The following is a 20,970-nucleotide window of genomic DNA, read 5'->3' as shown; positions in this document are numbered from 1 at the left end:
CACACCTGCAGATTCACTCCTTAAATGGTATCCAGGTAACCCAAAAACGGGAATTATAAATAAAGATCGCACAAATGTTTATCTCGAAGTTAATGCAGCCTCGAACGATTGTGATCAAGGTATGGCGAATAGGGATCCTACCTATGAGCGTCATGGAGTTCTTTGTGAGATCCTGATATAATGTCTGTATGGCTGTATTTTGTTTCTTTATTATCACTAAAATAGAAATCATTGAATCCTAGTTGAATTTATCCACACTGATTGCTGTCGTTATCACAGCTATATTAAGGTAAATTAAAATTTGGTAATTTTTAAAACTGTTAATATTAAAATTATCTAAACGTAAAAATTATTCCTACTTTTTGAAATTTTCTAACAATTTATTCAATATCTTATTTTATCGGGGGATTTTCATAGGTTTAATTCAAAAAAATTGTTTCTTTCGTTGATCTTATTATACTGAGTGGACAAAACTCTAGTTTGAGTAAAGTTTGAAGATTTATTTGCGTAATTTTGGAATTTGAGAAATTTCAACTCATAATAAATTCAGCTTATGTGCAATATCTTTGTCTTTTCTGCTTCTGTTTTTCAGAGGGATCATGTTGATCACGAAATAGGTTTGTGAAATTAGGATAATTTATCTTGTGAGAACACAAGGACTGGAATTACTTGAATGAGCAGAAAGATGAAAATGTTTACCGAATTGTTTGAACAATGAGTACTCACTTAAGAGGTTAAAACTTTATTAGTGGGTTGATTGATGCGTTAATTAAGTTAAAAAGCATCCCTTCGCTGAATCATAAATTATTTCGTGGTGTCAGATCGTCTATACAAGTTAATTTGAAACCCGTCGCCAGTTTTGCTACTTGACAAATGGTTACCAAAAGTTCTACTGGCCCCAAAACGATAAAACAAAAAAAGGAGCTCAGACTCATTCTAAACGCCGTTTTGTTTACTTAGACAGGGCTAGATTCTATTATTTAATATTGGTGAAAATACCGAAAAAATGAATATCGGCTATGCTACTGTGAAAGAAATCTAGTTGTGGTGAGGGGTTGTCGCTATTGAATAAAAATTGATAAATGTCTTACATATGAAAACAAAACACGGATGTTTTGCACAAAGCCCTCGTCGCCAAAGCAGAAATGTGAGATTAGAGAAAAACACCACCGATATGACTTAAATTACGAAAAGTAGTAATTATTCTGGTTAGGAATGAATTGAAAATTTGAATTTCAAGTGCAGTCTGCATTCCTAACCTTGGCCCTAATCCTAACTGAATAATTACTAATTTTCTTATTTGCAGTCTTTTTAGTGGGGCTTTGTGCTTTGTACAAAAGTTCCAAAAAATATACCAAGTTCTCTTTTTTTTTATTTGAATAAATAATGTCTGGGGAAGTCTGACCTTGCTCAGACGAAGAATCACAGAAATATATTTATCCTAGTGTGCAGTAAGACTCTTGAACCACTTTAAAAACGTAAGACTTTTGTATTGTATCAGCTTAAAAATTATGTAACAGTTCAATATCTAATGACATGGGTAGTGAAGTATGCGGGTCTAAAAATTCAACTTAAATTCTCGACAAGCAACGATTTGAATGCAGATTCAGCTTCTAGATGTTTGATTGGATGCGACGTATAAAAATTGAGTCCGTAGAAAGAGCTTACAAAATATATGGCAACTTGTTGTTTCAAATACGATATATAATACCTACCTGGGCAAAGAGGAAATGTTTGCAAAATTGAGTAGGCAGTATACGCAACACATACGTTTGCAGTTCGATTATTCGTGTAGTTGATAGACAAAGCAATCTCATTAATTAAAATTATGGGTGATATAAGATAAATGGGGCAGTGTGAAAATAACTTCGAAATATAAAGCGACATATGATATATTGAGCTCTGTGAACATTGAATCAAAATTACAGTCCGATTTTTATTTTTCGCTTCTAGTAGAAAAAGTTCAAACAAGTGGCGTAGTATTTTAAAGCAAGAAGTAGATCTGCCGTTATATTAGAACCGTTATCCCGTCCGTCACTCCTACGACCCCGACTCGAAAAATTGGAGCATGGAGGACATCAAACTCTAACAAAGGAAGAATTAGACTTCAAACAAAAATAACTGAATTCAGAAGACAAGTACGTTTTTTGTTCGTATTTGTGCACGTACCCTTAACTAAAAGTGGAAAGAGTACTAATAGAAGGTTACAAGTTGGCTCAAAGCAGGCGCGGAGCCGTAATTCAAGATGGAGAGAGGACTTATGGAAGTCTTGCAAGTGTGCTCAAAGCAAGGACCCAAGCTATCAACTAGTCGAGACATTACTGATAGAAGAGTTGCAAGTTTGCTCAAAGCAAGGTTCTGAGCCCACAACTAAGTGGAAAGAGTACTGATAGAAAGGTTGCATGTTTGCTGAGCAAGGTCCCGATTACAGAACTAAAACTGGAGCGGGTACTGATAGAACTGTTTTAAGTTTGCTCAGAGCAAAAGCCTACAACTGAAACTAAATAGAGTACGATAGAAGTGTTGCAAACAACCACTTATGTGCTAAATAAAAATTTGAAAATTCGAATCATTCAAAATATTTGAAATTATTCTCCATAACATATTGAACACACAAAGTAATAGGGAATATGTGATTCCAAATTATTTTCCCAATTTTCAAAATATTCATTTATTTGGATTTGCCCATCTCTAGCTAGGATATTTAATTTATTTGCTTTGTTTGTAGTGTACAGTAAATATTAACGTTCATATTTCCCTTTTCCTAGAAATCAATGCACAAATCTAAAAGACGTAGCAGACTCGCGTCACAACTTGCAAAAGGCAGATAAATGACATGAATGTAAGTCTTATTGTTAAAGAGGTTCACAGGTCAAAGTTCAATCTCATTGCCTACAACCTCACCCAAAACATAGAAATCTGGTAACCAATGACTACTGGTTATGAAAAGGCCAGAATCTATAACAGCCTGAGTGATGTGGTGTGTGATATTTGGATACATTACCAACATAGTTAGATACCAACATAGTCAAGTCTAGCTCTCTGATCGCTCTACATTGAAATATACAAGAATGGAAAGACAAATAGCAGAAAAATTTGAATAAATTAAAACCGTTGTGATCAGATGCAATTGGCATCGTTTCTGACCAGATTTTTAACCTCTTATTTTGTCCGTCCCGCCGGAGTTCAGTTTCACAATTTGACAAAGATATGATTAAAGCTTTGTGCAAGTATGTGTAATTCACTATGTTTTTGGGAAGATCGGAAATTTTTCATAACGAATCAATTTAATACACCTCAAAGTTAAGTATAAAAACAAAGAGTTGGTAAATGAGTGGGTCAGTTTAATGAACCCCAAGTAACAATGTATTTGACCCAGTAAAAAAATGTTCATGGACCGACACACAACTTCGAAATTGCCGACCTCACCAAATTTTTAAACTTGGGACCTTGCTTTGAACAAACTTGCAACCCATTTATTAGTACTCTTTCCACTTTTAATTGTGGTTATGGGTTCTTTCAGTTGAATCTCAAGCAAAATCTACTAAGATACATCCAATGGTTTTGGATTTCAAGCCCTTTTTTCATGCATATTAGTTTTTAAATTAATTCATTGCACTTCCTTGCACGTTATAGCCAGTCTTTTAGTTTAAAAATATTATTTTGTACAAATGCTTTAAGATTGTCGAACAGAAGATTTATCTTTTTATAATTCGCGTAAAGTTGCAATAATTTATCTGTTTGTATATTGAGTATATTGAGCAAACTTTGTGTAAATTTGGGCTTATCTTTTAAAAGAATTTGCAAAGTCATAAACTATTTGTGTTCATTTTTTAATTACGTTATTACTATTAAATTCACCCAACTTTACTGTCGATTTTAATAGCATTTGTCAACTTATATTTTAAAATTTATTGCGATTTTTTAAAAATATAATATTGAGATAAACTCAAATTAATTCTGCGATGTCATTGTTTATCCAATCGCGCCACAGCGCTAATTCGATTAAGATCTGAAACTGTCACGACGTAACGAGCGTATGCTTTTATATATAGCCGAATGCGGTAAACTTTTAAGCATAAAAGCAACGCCATAGACACTATATTATCAGTATAGTTTAATATTGACTATATGAAGACAACTGACTGGTTTTTGGAATAGTTCGCAAGAATCTGAGTTTGAAAGAAAACTGTATGCGATACTAGCATTATTTTGCATTAGTTGTTTTGCGCTTTTGATATCGTTCAATTCTTCAAATGATTGAACTTGAGTTGTTGATAAAGTATCGGGTAGTTTAGGCAATTTTATAGCTGACTTTTAATGGCAATGTAATATTGTAATCCTAAACAAAATACGATTGCTTTTTAATTACATGTGATTAAGCGTAAATTTTCTACTTCTTTTAAACTATGTAGTATTTGCAAAGATATCTATTTGCAATTCATTGCGATTTTATCAAAATAGAATATCGCGACAAACTAATATTATGTCTGCGATGTCATTGTCTAAGTCATGACATAGTAAAGGTCGCGCAATATCGATTATCTGATTGATCTGAAACAACGTCAAGACAAACCACAATGTGAATGCTTATATATTCGAATGTGTATATATACGGTAGTACCGTCGAATGTGTATATTTTTCGAAAGAACGCGATGAAGCCTAATTAGGAAATTTTGATATCGATTGTATGGGGCAACTGGTTGAGAAATTAGTTACAGCGTGCTGAAGAATAACTTTTTTACGAATTTACTATTATGTAAAGAGATATATTATGCACCGACATTAAATACCAGTTATATAGTTTTGTAAGAAGGACTCAAAGAAAGTAGAGTTATTCTATCAATCTGAAAAGCGAAACACACTGAAATATACTTTCATATTACAATATAGTACGACATTGAAATTTCTCATAATCGAAAAATTTGACAGTGGCCAAATAATCTGTATTTCTACGCATTACCACGTCAGAGCAGTGGTAGCGGATCCTTCCTAAATTGTTCTCTGAGCTTATGACTGAGGTCGTGCACATTTTAAAATGATACACCGCTTCTTTAAAGTCTATATCCTATCCATAGGAAATGTGATTCTTTTGAAAATGTCTTTTTTTTCTTAAAAGGTTGTGTCTTTTCAAAAGAGTTATATCATTTCTAAACAATGTCATTCCTACATAAGTTTTCTAGTTTCCACAATATTGTTCTAGAATTTACACTGCACAATGAGGAAAGTTTATTTCACATTAGAATTTTCCAATGAACAAATTAAAAACTTTTCTTCATTCAGTACCTACTTAACTACACTGAAACCCAGAGATGAAAATCTTAATTATTAATATCTTAATCTGCGTCATCGATTCATCCTGGTGTCAAGATGAAACAGTGTTTCACTGCTCTCCCAAGCCGGGTTGCCAGATTGCACAATGTGATCCGGTTGCTGTAGGATGGAACAGACCAAGTTTCAACATTGATGTACATCTGCATAACAAAGAGTTTCCGATTACGTGCAAATCTAAGAATGCGGCGCAATCTGGAAATACTGCCGATTGGCTTCCCTTGGTATCAAGGAACATTTTAGGCAAGTGGTTTATTCACTGTTTAATATGCTTGAAGGCAAAGCTATCTCACCATATCACAGATGTTGTTCCTCATTGATTGGATACATCACGCCTATTCATGAGAAGTCATGAGTGTCTGTTAGCCAGGGGTGGCAAACTCGCGGACCGCGGGTCACATGCGGGCCCAGAGAACTTACAATGGTAATATTGTGATATTTAGTAAGTTTCTTTTTTATCTAAATGAAATACATTTTTGAACCTTTCAAAGTATTCTGTAGTATTTTTGTATATTGTAGGTAGGTCCTTTTTAGTTTATGTACTATTCTCACCTTATCAAAAATGTTTTGGATAGTTGTACATAAAAATTTATAATTTATTGTAATAAATGCGGTAAATTGCAATAATACTGAAATGCAGAAATTAATATGTAAATGCAAATTTAAGAAAACAGCAAAACTTTATTCGGCTGTTTAATTGCACCACAATATATGTCACAAACTACACCTATCTAAAAATATGCTTAAAGTATACATTATCAAAATATAGCAAAAACTATTTGCGGCCCTTTGCACAATTTCTAAAATAAGGTTGCGGCCCTCGAAAGCCCATGAATTTGACTACTCTATCATACTATACTATATATATCTCCAATTCCCACTGAAACCATCATAACAACAGGTATTGCGACTCAACATCAAAGTCAAATTCAAAAAGGAGCATGAAATATTGTTAACCGATACTTTTCCCGCCGGAGATTGTGCGTTCATTTGCTGTTTGCTGAAATTGTAGCTAATTAATTATATTTTTTATTGCGGGATCAATTTTGCATAATGTTAATAATGTATGAATCAAATATTTGTATCATTGGAACACTTGAAATCGTTTCATATTTCTTACATTTTGTTCAGATATTGGAACTATCAAGTCAGAACTGAAACAATTGGAAGATAACGTCGACGGAAACAGGAAAAACCTCGATCAATTGGAGAAGAGCATGTTAGGTAAGAGTTGACTGTACGCCATTCTCACTCTGTTTATTGGAAGACATGATCTCATATTGAGTTTAAATCTGGTTTCAGCATTGAAATGTGACGCCTTTAAGGTCTTACAGAAATTGCTTTAAATATTGAAAGTTTATTTTGAACAAAATAGTTTCTTCATAAAAAAGTAATTTGAACCTAATGTTTTCCGCAGATCAAAAAACAAACAATGAAATTCAGACACAATCTAATGAAATTCGCAATCTTCGTGACAAAGTACTTCTGCAATCTGAACAAATTTATGATTTAGTAAGAAGATTTGCAAAGCAATCTATTGAACTGAATGAACTTAAAATGGAAAATGTGGAACAATTTACCGAAATATCTGTTCTGAAGAAAGGTTGGTGAATTGCATGATGTGATGAGGGTTTAAAATAAAATATCTCTATTAGTGAGAACTACTCAATAATTTGAATAAGTAGCCAACACTTGAAAATAAAATTGATCACGAAACATTTTGAATTCTTTTCAGGTTTTACCATTTCAGGGATGTTACCGCCACTTTTCTCTTTAATATCACAATATTAATTGAAGATACATCCACATCCAGTACAAATATTGTGTTAGTATTTACTTGTTGCCTATAAATTCCAACTCACCATAATAGAAAAGTTTCGAGGTCAGAAGATTCGGAGTCGGTCGAGAGTTGAACACTGAAGTTATCTCGATTTATTTAATAATCCAGACTTCAAATGCCATTGCGACTCAATTAATGCTTCCGTATATTCAAAAGACGCTACACTTGCTTATCTAGCTTCTTACATTATAATGTTTTTGTCAGATTTAGCTGGAGTTCAAGGAATGAATGAAAAATTGATTGATGACAACACAGATGAAGAAAGGTGAGAGCAATTAGAATATATTCTATTCTATTTCATCCAACTATTTTTACACGTGCATTGCACTTCTATGAATTTTATGCATATCCTGCATTCGAGTAAGTACTATGACAAAGAAATTTTCAAACTGCTGTTGTCAGAGACAATATTTAAAGAGGAAAGTTAAAAGTGCGTATACCTCATTCTGAACGTCTAAATGTTATTCTTTATTAGATTTGGTCGCGATGCGATACATGAATATTAAGTTGATAAACGACAACGAAAAGATGGAAGAAGGTAGAATATGTTCCCTAATATTTTTTGTTGACAGCATAATAAGTTTTTCATGGAACTTTTATTAAAGGTTGTACGTATTCGAGCAATATATTGAAAACCGAGGAACCGCTTTATCAAAAAATGACAATGCTATTCGTAGCATTTGTTAACAATCTCTAAAATCTTGGGATTACGTGTCTGTCAGTAAATAAGTAATATAAAGTATGAAATTGGAAATATTTCATGGCAAAGTTGCTGAACAGTTTATGACGCGAAAGCATTATTCCAATCACTTTATTTGAAGATGGGATATTTCGAGAAATACAAAACACAGAGAGCGAATAAGCTTATTCTGACTGTAATATGAACTTACAAAAACAATGACAATATTTTCCCAAATGACTGCAAGAACTATAGTGAGCCTGTTTAAGATTAGTACACGTGTTCGATTATTTTCAACTCTATACTCCAACTATTAAAAACGCCAGAAATGTGTAAAGAAATGCGTGGCTGAGTTTTTATTGTATCAGCAAAAAGTAAATAGATTATGTGTGATATTTATAATATCATTTAGCAATATCCCGGCTTGAACAAAAACTAGATGTTACGGATAAGCCTCAAATACTTCCAAAAATATTCGAGCAGATAACTAGACCTACTTCAACAACAATGAAACCATCGCCTGATCCAGGTGAATACTTTATTCAATCCAAGTTGTAGTTTAGGAATATTTTATGAATAATCAATACACTTTAAAGTTATTATAAAATAAAACGATATTTCTAAATTCGATGGAGCCCAAGTCGAGTAATGTCAGCAAGTGTTGAATGTTATTGTTTTTGCATAATAACAACCACAAAACAACATACGCATTGTGTTATTGGCTTTATTGCCTTTTTTCAAGCCTGCAAGTTTGATTTAAAAATATTGAAGTATTGGTTGTATGTACCTGGTGCTTCTTGCCCAAACCAACGATTGACCATATTTCTAAATATACATTTATTCCATTTCAGAAAACTGCAAATTAAAGATTGGAAATATCTGTTATTTTGCTGTGATACATGATAAAAGGGATGTCAACTACGACAATGCAGTTGATATTTGTAAAAAACGTAACGCAGATGTTGGTTTGACCTGGGATAAAGAATCTTACAATGCGATTATGAAATATTTGAGTAGCAATGTACCAACGGGAAAGACGTGGATTAACATATGGACAGGAATTAAGTTTGATCCTATGGTTAGTACCATATGATTATGCTAAAAATTCTTTCATGTAAAAATATAATACAAGATAAATAGAGTGTGGACAGAAACACGGCCAAAGATTTTGAAGCAACAGTTCATTATCTACAACTGTGCAAACGGTATTTCGAAAACTGTTGGCGTTTCACCTTTTTCTGATTCCGGGAAATTTACTCGGAATATTTTTGTAAATTTATTTATTATTCTAAGGCAGGGGTGCACAACACGAGGCACGCGTGCCAAATTTGGCCCGCCTTACGCTCAAACGTGGCACGCGAACCTTTTTGTAAAAAAAAATATTTATGATATACATTAATGCGTGGCCACCGACAAGATTATTTTAAAAAAATTGGCACGTATCCTCATTTGAGTTGTGCACCCCTGGTCTAAGGGATTCAAGAGCCTTGCTGCACTCTAACACAAATATATTTTTATAAAACGTTTCGTCTGACCAAGGTCAGACTTCTTCAAACATATATAGTAAAACAATACCAAAAAAGCAGTTACATGCATATTCAAACAATCAGTGCAAGAATATGACCTAATTGATTATTTAACATGCGTAACTCTCATACTTTTGCACTGATGCCTAAACTAGTGATCCGGCCCGCGGAGTAACATAATCCGGCCCGCGACGCTTCACTGAATTGTAGTAACAAAAAAGTTGTTTTGACGATTATATTTTTCACGTTACGCAATTCATTGTGAAACGCGTGCAGACTAAACTATATTATATTCCAACAAGTATAAAATTCACTCATACTCGTTTAATGAGCTTATAATTAGAACATAATTAGACAAATAGCAACAAAACGCAGAAAAGTTGATGCTAAGTGCAAGAGGTTCATTGGCGCCGAAAATGCAATGCAATTAGGAAATAAATATATATTCTATTCGAGAGATGTATCACTGCTTCATTTTTATTATAAAAAGTATCATCCGTTCGGTTTTCAACTTTCTAAAAATATGTGCGGCCCGCCAATGACTTGCAACCCCTATTTGTCCCGCGAGCGACAAAAGGTTGCCGACCCCTGCTTTACATGATAACAAATGAGAGACTAGGAAAACTTGCGTTCACATTTGACCAAGCATATATCGGTAATATAATATCGCATTTTGATTGACGACATAGGTAACTCAAGACAATAAATTAAATGTGTGATCAAGCATGATCTCGTGATAAACGCTATCTAATGCTTTCCATTTCAGATCGGTGACGTCACATCTGAAGACCCATTCATTGAATGGTATCCAAATAATCCGAACACGGGGATCAAATATAAAGATCGCACAAATGTTTATCTCTATGTTAAAGTAGACCCGAATTATAATCAAGGGATGGGGAATGGTCCTCCTACCTGGGAGCGTCATGGAGTTATTTGTGAGATCCTGATATAATGAAATGTTTATCTGGTTGTATTTTGTTCCTTTATTAGCAATAAAATATGAATCATTGGATCATGATTGAAATTTATACGATCAGCCTCACCGTGATCAATGCCGGCATCACAGCTAAAATAAGGTTGAATAAAAAATGGTTTACTTTTTGAAATTTTTCAGTTCTGCAAACATTTTATTTTAAGGTATATTTTATTAAATAATATTTGATTGAGATTTTCATAGTGTAATTTAAAAAATTGTACGTTTTTGCTGATCTTACTATACCGAGTGGTGAAATGTTTCAAATTGAGTAAAGTTTGTAGATTTATTTGCGTAATTTTGAAAATTTGAGAAATTTTAACTTGTAATAATTTCAGCTGGCGCGTAATATTTTTTTTTGATACTTATTCTCGGACGGATCAGGTTGATCACGAAATAGGTTCGGGAACGAGGATAATTTATATCGTGAAAAAACAAGGACTAGATTTAGACTAGAATTAGGTGAATAAGCAGATAGCTGAAAACATTTTTATAAAGTTGAAATTTGCTGATGGGGTTACTTGATGCGTTAATTACTTTTTTTTAATCTGGTTATTAGGAAACGGCTTTTGGTGACGTGGGGCACTTGAGTTTAGGGTATTACCCCTCTTTGTACAACTGGCTAAAGTTTTAAAATGTATCTGTTCGTTGAATCCGGAAATTAATTCGGCCAAAGTTTCAGATCGTCTATCCTAGTTAATTTGAAACGCGTCGCCAATTCTACAGCTTGGCAAATGTTTACCATAAGTTATACGGACATCGATACGATGGAAACCGTAACTCTGCTTTATTCTAAAGTCATTTTTTCTAATAAGACAAGACTAGTTAATATTACCTGCAACGTAATACACATAAGAATGGTGATAAATGAGATATCGGAAGTTCAAAGACATCACAGACATGGCTAGGATTTCGGTAATAATAGAAAAAACTAAATGAAGCTCGAGCTACTACCTTGGGCAGCTCGGGTTCCAAATAGCGACTGTCAAAACAGCGACTGTCATAATCGCGACTTCATAATAGCGACGTAATCAAGTAAGCGACTGTCATAATGGCGACCGCATTAAAACAGCGACTGTTATGATAGCGACTTAACTTGCCACAAAAATATGTTGGTTCTTGTGTGTAGAAAGACTCTTGAATCATTTAAAAGACTTAAGAGTTTTATATTGTAACACCTAATATGGAAGTATGGAACAGTTCAATATCTAATCACAGCGATAGTTAACGTGGATCGTAAAATTTTATATTGCGGGTCCAATCAATCTGAATGAGATTCTCGACAAGCAACCATTTGATTTTAGGCGGCATATAATAATTAGATCAGTGAAAGAGAGCCCGCAAAATCTAAGGCAACTTTTTCTATCAAATACGACATATAATAACTACCTTGGCAAAGTGGAAAATGGTTGCAAAACTCGAACCTTCTGAGGTATGCGCACCAAGATGGCGCACAACCTGAACTCATGTTGTGTACCAGGTTAGGATTCAGTCTGTGCGACATCTTGGTGCGCATACTTCGGGCGCACCTAAAACTCAGTAGGTAGCAAACGTATCACATACTTTTGCAGTTTGATTTATTCATGTAGTTAAAAGTCAAAGCAATATAATTATTCAAAATTGACATATAGTCCTGCAGATAAGGGGACCTTTTTGGCCCAAGTTTGATTTCAGACATAAAGTTTTTTTTATCTGTGATTATTCATCTTGGGGTCATTGCCCATCATTTCTACATGTGTGTGGAGTTTGCAGCCTTGAGCAATTTTTTTTACGGCTCGATATTTGTAACAGTGTTTCTCGTCAAACCTGTGCATCATAATGACGCACAACCTGAACCATAACCTGTTGCAATACTATGTTCAGGTTGTGCACAATCTTGGTGCACAAACTACGCAAGCACCAAATTTACTAGGAAATAAAATCAATAACTTTTAGGTATTTGTTGAGCCCAGCTTTGGGTCGCGACCCATATACAGTATATGAAAATACTGTCGAAACATACGCGTAAAATAAAGAGTACTATTCAAAATACTCGTTTTTGTTGTGATTAACAATACAAGCCTGGTAATGCAGTCGCCAGTGGTTCAAGTGGATATACACCCGGTGGAGAACAGTCAATTATTTGTTAGCGAGAATTGTTATGCAGCGGGATGATCACGACGACGCAGTGAAAGATAATGATATCACAAAACAAGAATGAGAAAATTGCTACATTTTATAGTATATCCCTGGGAAAGAATGTAGTTCATTCTTATGTTCCATGCCAATGCTTTTCATACTACCAAAGACTCTCAACACTTTTACTTCTTCTCTTCTATAAAAAAAACATTATATTATTATGTATATGTTATTATATATTCGCATTTCCATCTGTTTGTTCGTGCTCCCAGATAACCGATCAGCGGCCTCCAAGGAGGACGGGGTCCCCTATTAAGAAACCCTGTCATAAGCTAAAAAAAAGGCGACCATGCTTCTCTTGCCTGTTGTCATGCTGTCCCTGGAATTCAGCTGCAACAAAAATTTCATGAAAACGGATTTTTAAATTTTATGACTTTATCAATATTCTCAACAATGAATGATATACGGGTGGTAAAATGCCAAGTTATTCCAACAACATGATCATGTTTTTGCAATTTACAACCAATATTTTGTATGTAACTTTGTTTGACAGAGCCCCAAGAGCCCCAACTACAAATATCAAAAATGTGAGGCCAAAAAAGTCACACTACAACATTGTCAAATGTGCTGTATTTACGATAGATAACAGGTTTACCAAAAAGAATTGAAAAATGAAAATGAAAAATGGTAAATTAAAGATCAATTCAGCAATATCTACTTGGTGATATTGCATCTGTTGATGATTTTATGTGTTTGTTTCGGAAGTTTAATAACAGAATTAATTGTGGTTGTTGGGGATGTTTTGAAAAAAGGTTGCATGGAAAAAAGGTTTCACAAAATGTCAAGGTTTGATAGTAGTAGAGAAGTAGAAAAATACTCCCATGTTTTTTTTTCTCATTTGATAACCACGCCATAGAACTTCCCCGATAAGTATACGCAGCAATTGCGAGAAGCAGAAATGCCAAGATGGAATTTCATCGCATTGCAAACCAATATTAGCAATTCTTATATATATTCGCGCATTCCCATCCGAACAGCGTGGAAAAGATTATACCCATCTACACACTTTAAGAACTATGTCAGATGAGCGTCATATTATCGAATATCAGTAAAGGAATAATGCAATGGGAAAAGACATATGAGGCGGAACTTTCAGTAGTATGCAATCAAATAATCTTATTGTAGAATATAACTTTGAAAACATTTCGTCACGCCAACTGCAGTCCGAAACTTTTTTTCTCAGGCTGAGCGCAGATACCAATTGGCACTTATGTAAACTGGTAAGACTTTAAGAGGCACGCGATGGACCAGATACTAAGAGTATCCATCCCCCAGCTGTCATTTGAGTGGGTACTGCTGTTTTTATTGCAGATGTTACTGATCTTTTTGTATTAAAGATTTACTGGCATCACCGATTTAAGGATGTTGGAAACCAACACGCAATATTACAAAACTTACTTTCAACACGCGGTTTGAATGAATGAAAAAGCTGAAACTAATATTCTTTAGAACAGCATACAAATTCTATGGAATGGAATCATACACAAAAACTCGTCAAAAACCTATAGCTCAATAATCAAGTGGAATTTGATGCATGTGCACAAAAATGTGCGCGTTACTACGTACAACCGAAGCACGCAGGAAAATGTGTGTGATGTACTAGTATTCAAAACGTTTGACTCAACTATGTTGGCATAACAGGTGCACATCTCGGTTTCGCATACGCATACCTTCTATCTCCACAAGGATATATTAATTTTGCCAAAATCAATGTAGCTCTGAAAGGTTGCGGTTATCCCAAAAGAAAACACGTTACACATCTTTAGATACCAGTGGATGGTTTTACATGGCCTTAATTGTTCCTTGTTCGGAGTGAAAGACGAGGTCAAATATTCCAATCCAATTCAACTAATAAAATATTTCCCAAGTCCCTAAGCTTAAACTAGGAAAACGAAATGCGCGCGGCAACGCAAATGTAGTTTGAAGAGCGCAATAGAAAGTGGCTAGATACTGTCGATGGATCTTGGCTTGTATTAGCGAAATAAACTACCATTTATTCTACTAAAATTGAATTTCTGACATTGTAAGGAGATTCAATGTTACTATGTATGCAAAACTAAACCATGTAGTTATGAAATAATTGTTTTTAACAAAAGGGCGCTCATGAAGTATTCGTACCAAGATGGCGCACAACCTGAATATTGTATGCTTACCAGATGGGGGTTCAGGATGTGCGTCATCTTGGACCGAATACTTTAAATCCACTTAAAAAAAATTGCTCAACATTATATACTCCACACCCACCTGGGTATCATTATATATGTCATATACTTTATATCTAAACAATAAAAAAAACTTTATGTCCCAAAACAATGTTAAGGCCCGATTCTGCCGGACTAATACAATAACTAGGGCGACGTGGAAAATAACAAAATATAAAGTGACATGTTTAATTGAGCTGTAAAAATGGCTGAAACAAACTGGTGATAGAAAAGGATATTGCAATCACTGTCTTGTTAAAAGTATAAAGTTAAGACGGTACATTACATGTACTCACTCAGGACTGAGAAAATCTCAGAATTTTGTATTAAAACAATCTTTCTGTCGACAACTCAAGCGCCATGGGCTAGCTACTGAGACTATACAGAAATATGGTGACACAAAAATTCAGAAATAAAGATGACTCATTTCTCTGAGAGTAGTTTGAAGTGTAAAGTGTTATGGTAAACATATACATGCAATCTGAAGTAAATCAATGAGACTCATCTTTGAGAATTGTGAAATATCAATAGATAAAGTGGTTCTCACAGTAAGAAGTTTATTTAGTATGCATGATTACTTTGCTTTGAGCAAACTTGCACATCTTCTATCAGTAATCTTCCAACTGTTAGTTTGGGAATTGGGACAGAAAACTTGTAACCTTCCATTAGTTCTTATTCCACTTGTAGTTGAGGGTTCGAGACCTTGTTTTGGAAAATTTGCAATTATTCTAACGGTAAGCCAGTAGATTCCTAAGCAAAATCTACCAAGATAAATCCGTTATAGCAGATATAGACAGTGTTTTAGTTGAAAATCAATTTTTGGTACAAATGCGTCAAGATAGATAAATAACAGAAGATTTATGGTTTTTATAAATTGTGTAAACTTGTGATAACAAGAGAGCTATGCTCAAATATATGGACACGTAGAGTCACATAATTTTGATGACGTCATAGCAAAAAAAAAAGTAATAGCCTTCTGGAGAAAATTTTTATCTTTAACCACTGAAAATTTCAAAGCAATTGGTCCAGTATTCGAAGAGAAAAGCGACTTTTTGAAAACGTGTCAAAGAACAAGAACAACAACAACAACAACATAATATTGAAACGATCGTTATGTCCACTACGTGTCCAATAATTCCATTTTAATATTGAGCGTGTTATAATTGGGGTAATAATAATCGGAAGGGGATTGTATACCAAGCTATTTATTTTCATATCGGCTTGCTTAACAATGTTCTTCCCTTTGTAGTTTTGAATTTCATGTTTACGAAAAATAATTTTGCTAAAAAATTACAACAAAGTTTGGGTAATTTTACGCTTATCTTTTTTTAGCCTTGCCAAAGTTTTAAATAAAATAATTGAGTTCACTTTTTAATTGCTGTTAAATTCAGCTAACTTAACTGTAGATTTCAATAGCATATGTAAACTTATATTTTAAAATTCTTTGCAATTTCTTTAAAAATAGAATATTACAAAAACCTAAATTAAATCTGCGATGTCATTGTCTATCATGTAACGAAAGTCACGCAAAACCGCTAATCCGATTTAGATCCGAAACCGCGTCACGACGTAACTTCGCCTATGCTTCCATAAATATCCGAATGCCGTCAATTCTCAAGCATAAAAGCAACGATATAGAAACTATTTTATCAGTACAGCCCACATGAAGGCAACTAACTGGTTGATATAATGGTTCCTGAGAATCTGAGGGTACAAGAAGATTAAAATATAGGTTCGCAGTAGACTATAATCTCAGGATTGCCACACTCGGAGAAATTCATATAATACCAAAGAGTAGCGAATATTTCCAAGAATGTATGTCTTATATGCCAGCTAAACAAAGTTCGTCTTTTTTGAATGGGCTATATTCATCATTAGGGATATACCGTAATGAAAACGCAAAGCCACTTCTGATAAGGCTACTTTGTGTCTGAATAAAATATGTCACTTCTCTAAAAACACTAAGCCATTACTGAAAAGGGAGTTGCTTCGTTTTTTTCAGAAGTATGCCTTTCTTAAATCGATCGCGCTCTATTTCTAAAATAAAGGTATTTTGAAAAATGCCCATAGTCCTAATATGTGTTAATCGGTTTTAAAACTAGATAATATCAAACGCAACGCAGCTTGATTGCTAGGCAACCGAGAGCACTTTAGTGCGAAAGCTTAGTCAGTGTCAGAAATAGTTGCGCGTAGGGCAAGAAACTTAGTGCGTAAGTAAATATGTCTCCAGTTTTTCAATAATCTAATACTGATACTCATTCCGCTTACGGGGTCAGTTTTTAGACAATCATTTTCTGTTCATAATGTTTCCAATCATATATTTGCATCATCGAAACACTTGAAATTGTTTCATAGTTCTTACATTTTATTCAGATATTGGAACTATCAAATCTGAAATGAAACAATTGGAAGATAACGTCGATAAAAACAGGAAAAACCTCGATAAATTTGAGAAAAGCATGTTAGGTAAAAATTGACGGTACGCCTTTCCCACTCTGTTTATTGGATGACATGATCTTATATTATTAAATTAGAAATCTGGTTGCAGTATTTAAATGTGGCCGCCATTTATGTTACAGGAATAGCTTTGAATGAAAGTTCATTTTGAACAAAAGTTATTTAATAAAAAAGGGAATTTGAACCTAATTTTTTTTTATAGATCAAAAAGCTAACAATGAAATCAAGAAACAATCTGATGAAGTTCGCAATCTTCGTGACAAAGCTTTTCAGCAATCTGGACAAATTATTGATTTACTAAGAATGTATGCAAAGCAATCTATTGAACTGAATGAACTTAAAATAAAAAATGGAGATCAATCTTCCGAGATATCTGATTTGAAGAAAGGTTGGTAAATTGCGTGATTCTATGAGGGTTTATAATGTTACTCTAAGTAAAAATCACTCAATGATTTGAATAAGTAGATAACACTTGATAATAAAGTAGATCACGAAACATTTTAAAGCGCATTTGGGTTTTACCTTTTCACAGATGTTACCGCCACTTTTCTCTTGCATATCACAGTATTAATTGAGGATACATCCAGTAGCAAAGATGTGTTGGTATCTACTTGTTACCTATGAATTTCAACTCACCATAAAATAAATTTTTGAGGTACAAAGAGTCGAGGGTTGCCTGATATTTGAAGTTTGAAATTGTCGAAATTTATTTCATCCAGATTGCAAATGTCTTTGCGACTCAGTTGATGCTTTCGTATATTTAAAAGATGCTATACTTGCTTATGCAGCTTCTTACCTTATAGTGACTTTATTAGATTTAGATGCGGTTCAGGAAACGAACAAAAATTTGATAGAAGACGAGAGACAGATGAAGAAGGGTGAGAGCAATCAAAATGTCTTCTATATTTATTTTATTAATTAAACAACTATTTTTAAACAAGCATTGTACTTACTTCTAGGACTTTATTTATGACACTATTTAAAAAAGATTGTAAATTGCATTATTCAATATTTTATTCTGAACGTCTAAATTTTATTCTTTATTAGATTTGGCCAAGATACAAGACATGAATATTAAGTTGATAAACGACAACGAAAAGATGGAGGAAGGTAAAATCTGTTTACTAATATTATTTGTTGACAACGTAATATGACTCCTGAGGCGTTTCTTATTCAAGAAATATAGTTGAAAATTACTGAACGCGAAAGCGCGATATCAAAATGGCAATGATCTCGTAGCATTTGTCAACAATCTGTAAGATCTTGGGATTTCTTGGGGAAAGTAGATGAAAATTATATAGTTTGAAATTGGAGGGATTTCTTACAAAATACAATTAATTTACAAAGTATTCCATGACAAAGTTGAAGGGAACAGTTTATGCAGCGAAATCATTCTTCCAATCATTTTATTTGAAGAAGTCATATTTTTTTAAACAATTGCGAAAAAACATAGTGCACGAATAAGCTTGTCTTGACTGCAATTTGAGTAGAAAATTATATAAACAAGCAAAAATGACATGATTTTTCTGAAGAAATATAGAAAATTTTGTGAGCCTGGCCAAGTTCACTACATATAGCCAATAAGATGTCAATTATAAATCTGAACAAATAGAAACCTCAGAAATTTGCGAAAAGTTAAAAAGTTTTGTTGTTTGGGCAAGTCGATGACAGATGTTCTTTAACATCCAGTGATATTCTGAATTGAACAAAGACTTGCTGTTATGGAGAAGCCTCAGCAGCTTCCAAAAAGAACCGGGCAGATCACCAGACCAACAACAAAGACTCAAGAAGCATTGAAACCTACTACTGCTTTAGGTTAATACTTTTTTCAATCTAAGTTGTAGTTTATGAATAATGAATCAGCAAATAAATATGGTCAGCAAATAAATAATGGTATTAGATGTGCTTCTGCATAATGACAACCATAAGACAGCACACGCATTGTGTTATTGGCTTCCAAGCCGGCTATTTAGATTTGGAAATATTTAAGTATTGTTTGAGAGTATCGGGTGCTGCTTGCCCAAAGTAACTAAGGATCATTACTCGATATATTTCTTAATATACAGTTATTTCTTTTCAGAAAACAGCAAATTAAAAGTCAGAAATATCTGCTATTTTGTCGGTGTGATACATAATAACTATGACGTGGACTACAACAAAGCAGTTGATATTTGTAAGAAAAGTAAGGCAAATGTTGGATCGATTCGAGATGAAGAATCTTACAATGCAATTGTGAATTACTCGAGAAGGAATATTCCAAAAGAACGGATGTGGCCGTATATATGGACAGAAATTCACTTTGATCCAATGGTTAGTATCATATAGTAATACTCATTATTATCGTATGTAGGAATATAAAATACATTACGAGATGGGCAGAGTGTGAGATGGTAAAACACAGTCAAAAATGTTTTGAGACGAATTGGGTTAGTTTATTATCTACAACTGTATATCGAATACTTTTCTGTGTTTAATCTGTTTTTGACTCCGGGTTCACAACTGGGGCCGCAATTCCAGCATTTTAATAAAGCTTAAAAATAGTGCATGAGCAGTCACGAAACGCAAGATAATTATGGTATCTTATATTTTAACTGATATGCATTGCCACCAGTCTTATCCCTGAGACATATTTTATGTGCTTTCCATGCCATGGGAAGTTTCTCATGGGAATGTCATTCATTTATACCGCATTCCCACCGTACATTAAATAATAGCTACAAGTATATGGGGGGTTAGAGTAAAAAACAATGAAAGATTAAGAGCATAAAGAATAAGGTTGGCTCTGACGTATTCAAGTTGATGTTACATGTTAAATGGTTAAAGTTCCATGGGAAATACAAATGTGCTGTCTCATCGCATTACTATTGACAAGCCTGTGTATTACCACTAGCCTAAACTATTGATTCGCGTTGCTTGCCCCTGTTACTCTATAAAGTTGGCATGATCTTCGTATTCGCTTTGTATGACTTGGTGGTTCGTAGTACATTGGAAGGTATTTATATTCTTTTTACAACAACCTAATCATCTAATTCTATCGGAAGACTCGTCTTGCACTAAACTACTTATAGTTTTGTCATATATGAACTGTGCAGTGTAATAGTTTTGGGCAAATCCTTATAGAAACTGTGTAGTTAATAGTTTTGGACAAATCCTTGCCCAGGGTAGGAACAAGAGATTTTACATAATAACACATGATAGACTCGAAATACTTGCGTTTACATTTGACCAAGCATGGATCGATAATAATATATCGCATTTTGATTGATGAAATAAGGAATTTATGACTGTAAATCCGTAATCATACTTGATCCTGTGATAAACGCCATCTGATTATTTTTTAGACTGGTGACGTCGCACCTGCGGACTCATTCACTTAATGGTATCCAGATAAACCAAACATGGGATTTAAATATGAAGATCGCACAAATGTTTTTCCTGTTATTCGTTCCGAACCGAATTCTCGTAATCAAGGGATGGTAAAAGGTCATCTTGCCGTGGAGCATGATGGAGTTATTTGTGAGATCCTGATTTAAGGAAACGCCTGCCTGACTGTATTTCGTTCCTTTATTATCAATAAAATAGAAATCAGTGAATCCTAATTGAAAATTATATGATTAGCCTTACGCTAATCTACGTCGTTATCACATCTATAATAAGGTAAATTAAAATTGGTAAATTTTTAAAATGCATCTCACATTACTCAAACGTAAAAATGATTCCTACTTTTTAAAATTTTTCAGTTCCCAAAAATTTTTAAATTTAATTATATTTTATCGAATAA

At 33.8% G+C, this 20,970-nt stretch overlaps 2 protein-coding genes and 1 long non-coding RNA gene across 3 annotated transcripts; all 3 read left to right on the top strand.

Annotated features, from left to right (window-relative positions):
• Window positions 1–6,162: 6,162 nt before the first annotated feature.
• On the top strand, window positions 6,163–7,678 carry LOC144425893 (uncharacterized). Its single transcript, XR_013477711.1, has 3 exons — window positions 6,163–6,935; window positions 7,377–7,437; window positions 7,648–7,678. It is a non-coding gene; the product is annotated as an uncharacterized LOC144425893 (long non-coding RNA).
• Window positions 7,679–7,921: 243 nt separating this feature from the next.
• On the top strand, window positions 7,922–10,332 carry LOC144425892 (uncharacterized). Its single transcript, XM_078115662.1, has 3 exons — window positions 7,922–8,380; window positions 8,703–8,929; window positions 10,144–10,332. Exons 1-3 carry the CDS (start codon window positions 8,359–8,361, stop codon window positions 10,330–10,332), a joined length of 438 nt encoding a protein of 145 aa, XP_077971788.1. The 5' UTR covers window positions 7,922–8,358.
• Window positions 10,333–16,459: 6,127 nt separating this feature from the next.
• Window positions 16,460–20,970, top strand: LOC144425584 (uncharacterized). The gene is made up of 6 exons (XM_078114893.1): window positions 16,460–17,198; window positions 17,392–17,577; window positions 18,005–18,067; window positions 18,237–18,299; window positions 19,270–19,499; window positions 20,531–20,970. Exons 1-6 carry the CDS (start codon window positions 17,129–17,131, stop codon window positions 20,564–20,566), a joined length of 648 nt encoding a protein of 215 aa, XP_077971019.1. The 5' UTR covers window positions 16,460–17,128; the 3' UTR covers window positions 20,567–20,970.

The sequence above is a fragment of the Styela clava genome, chromosome 8 (genome assembly GCF_964204865.1).
Source record: "Styela clava chromosome 8, kaStyClav1.hap1.2, whole genome shotgun sequence".
Taxonomy (NCBI): domain Eukaryota; kingdom Metazoa; phylum Chordata; class Ascidiacea; order Stolidobranchia; family Styelidae; genus Styela; species Styela clava.
Note: the sequence above shows the minus strand (reverse complement) of the source record. Positions and strands in the feature narration are given on the sequence as shown.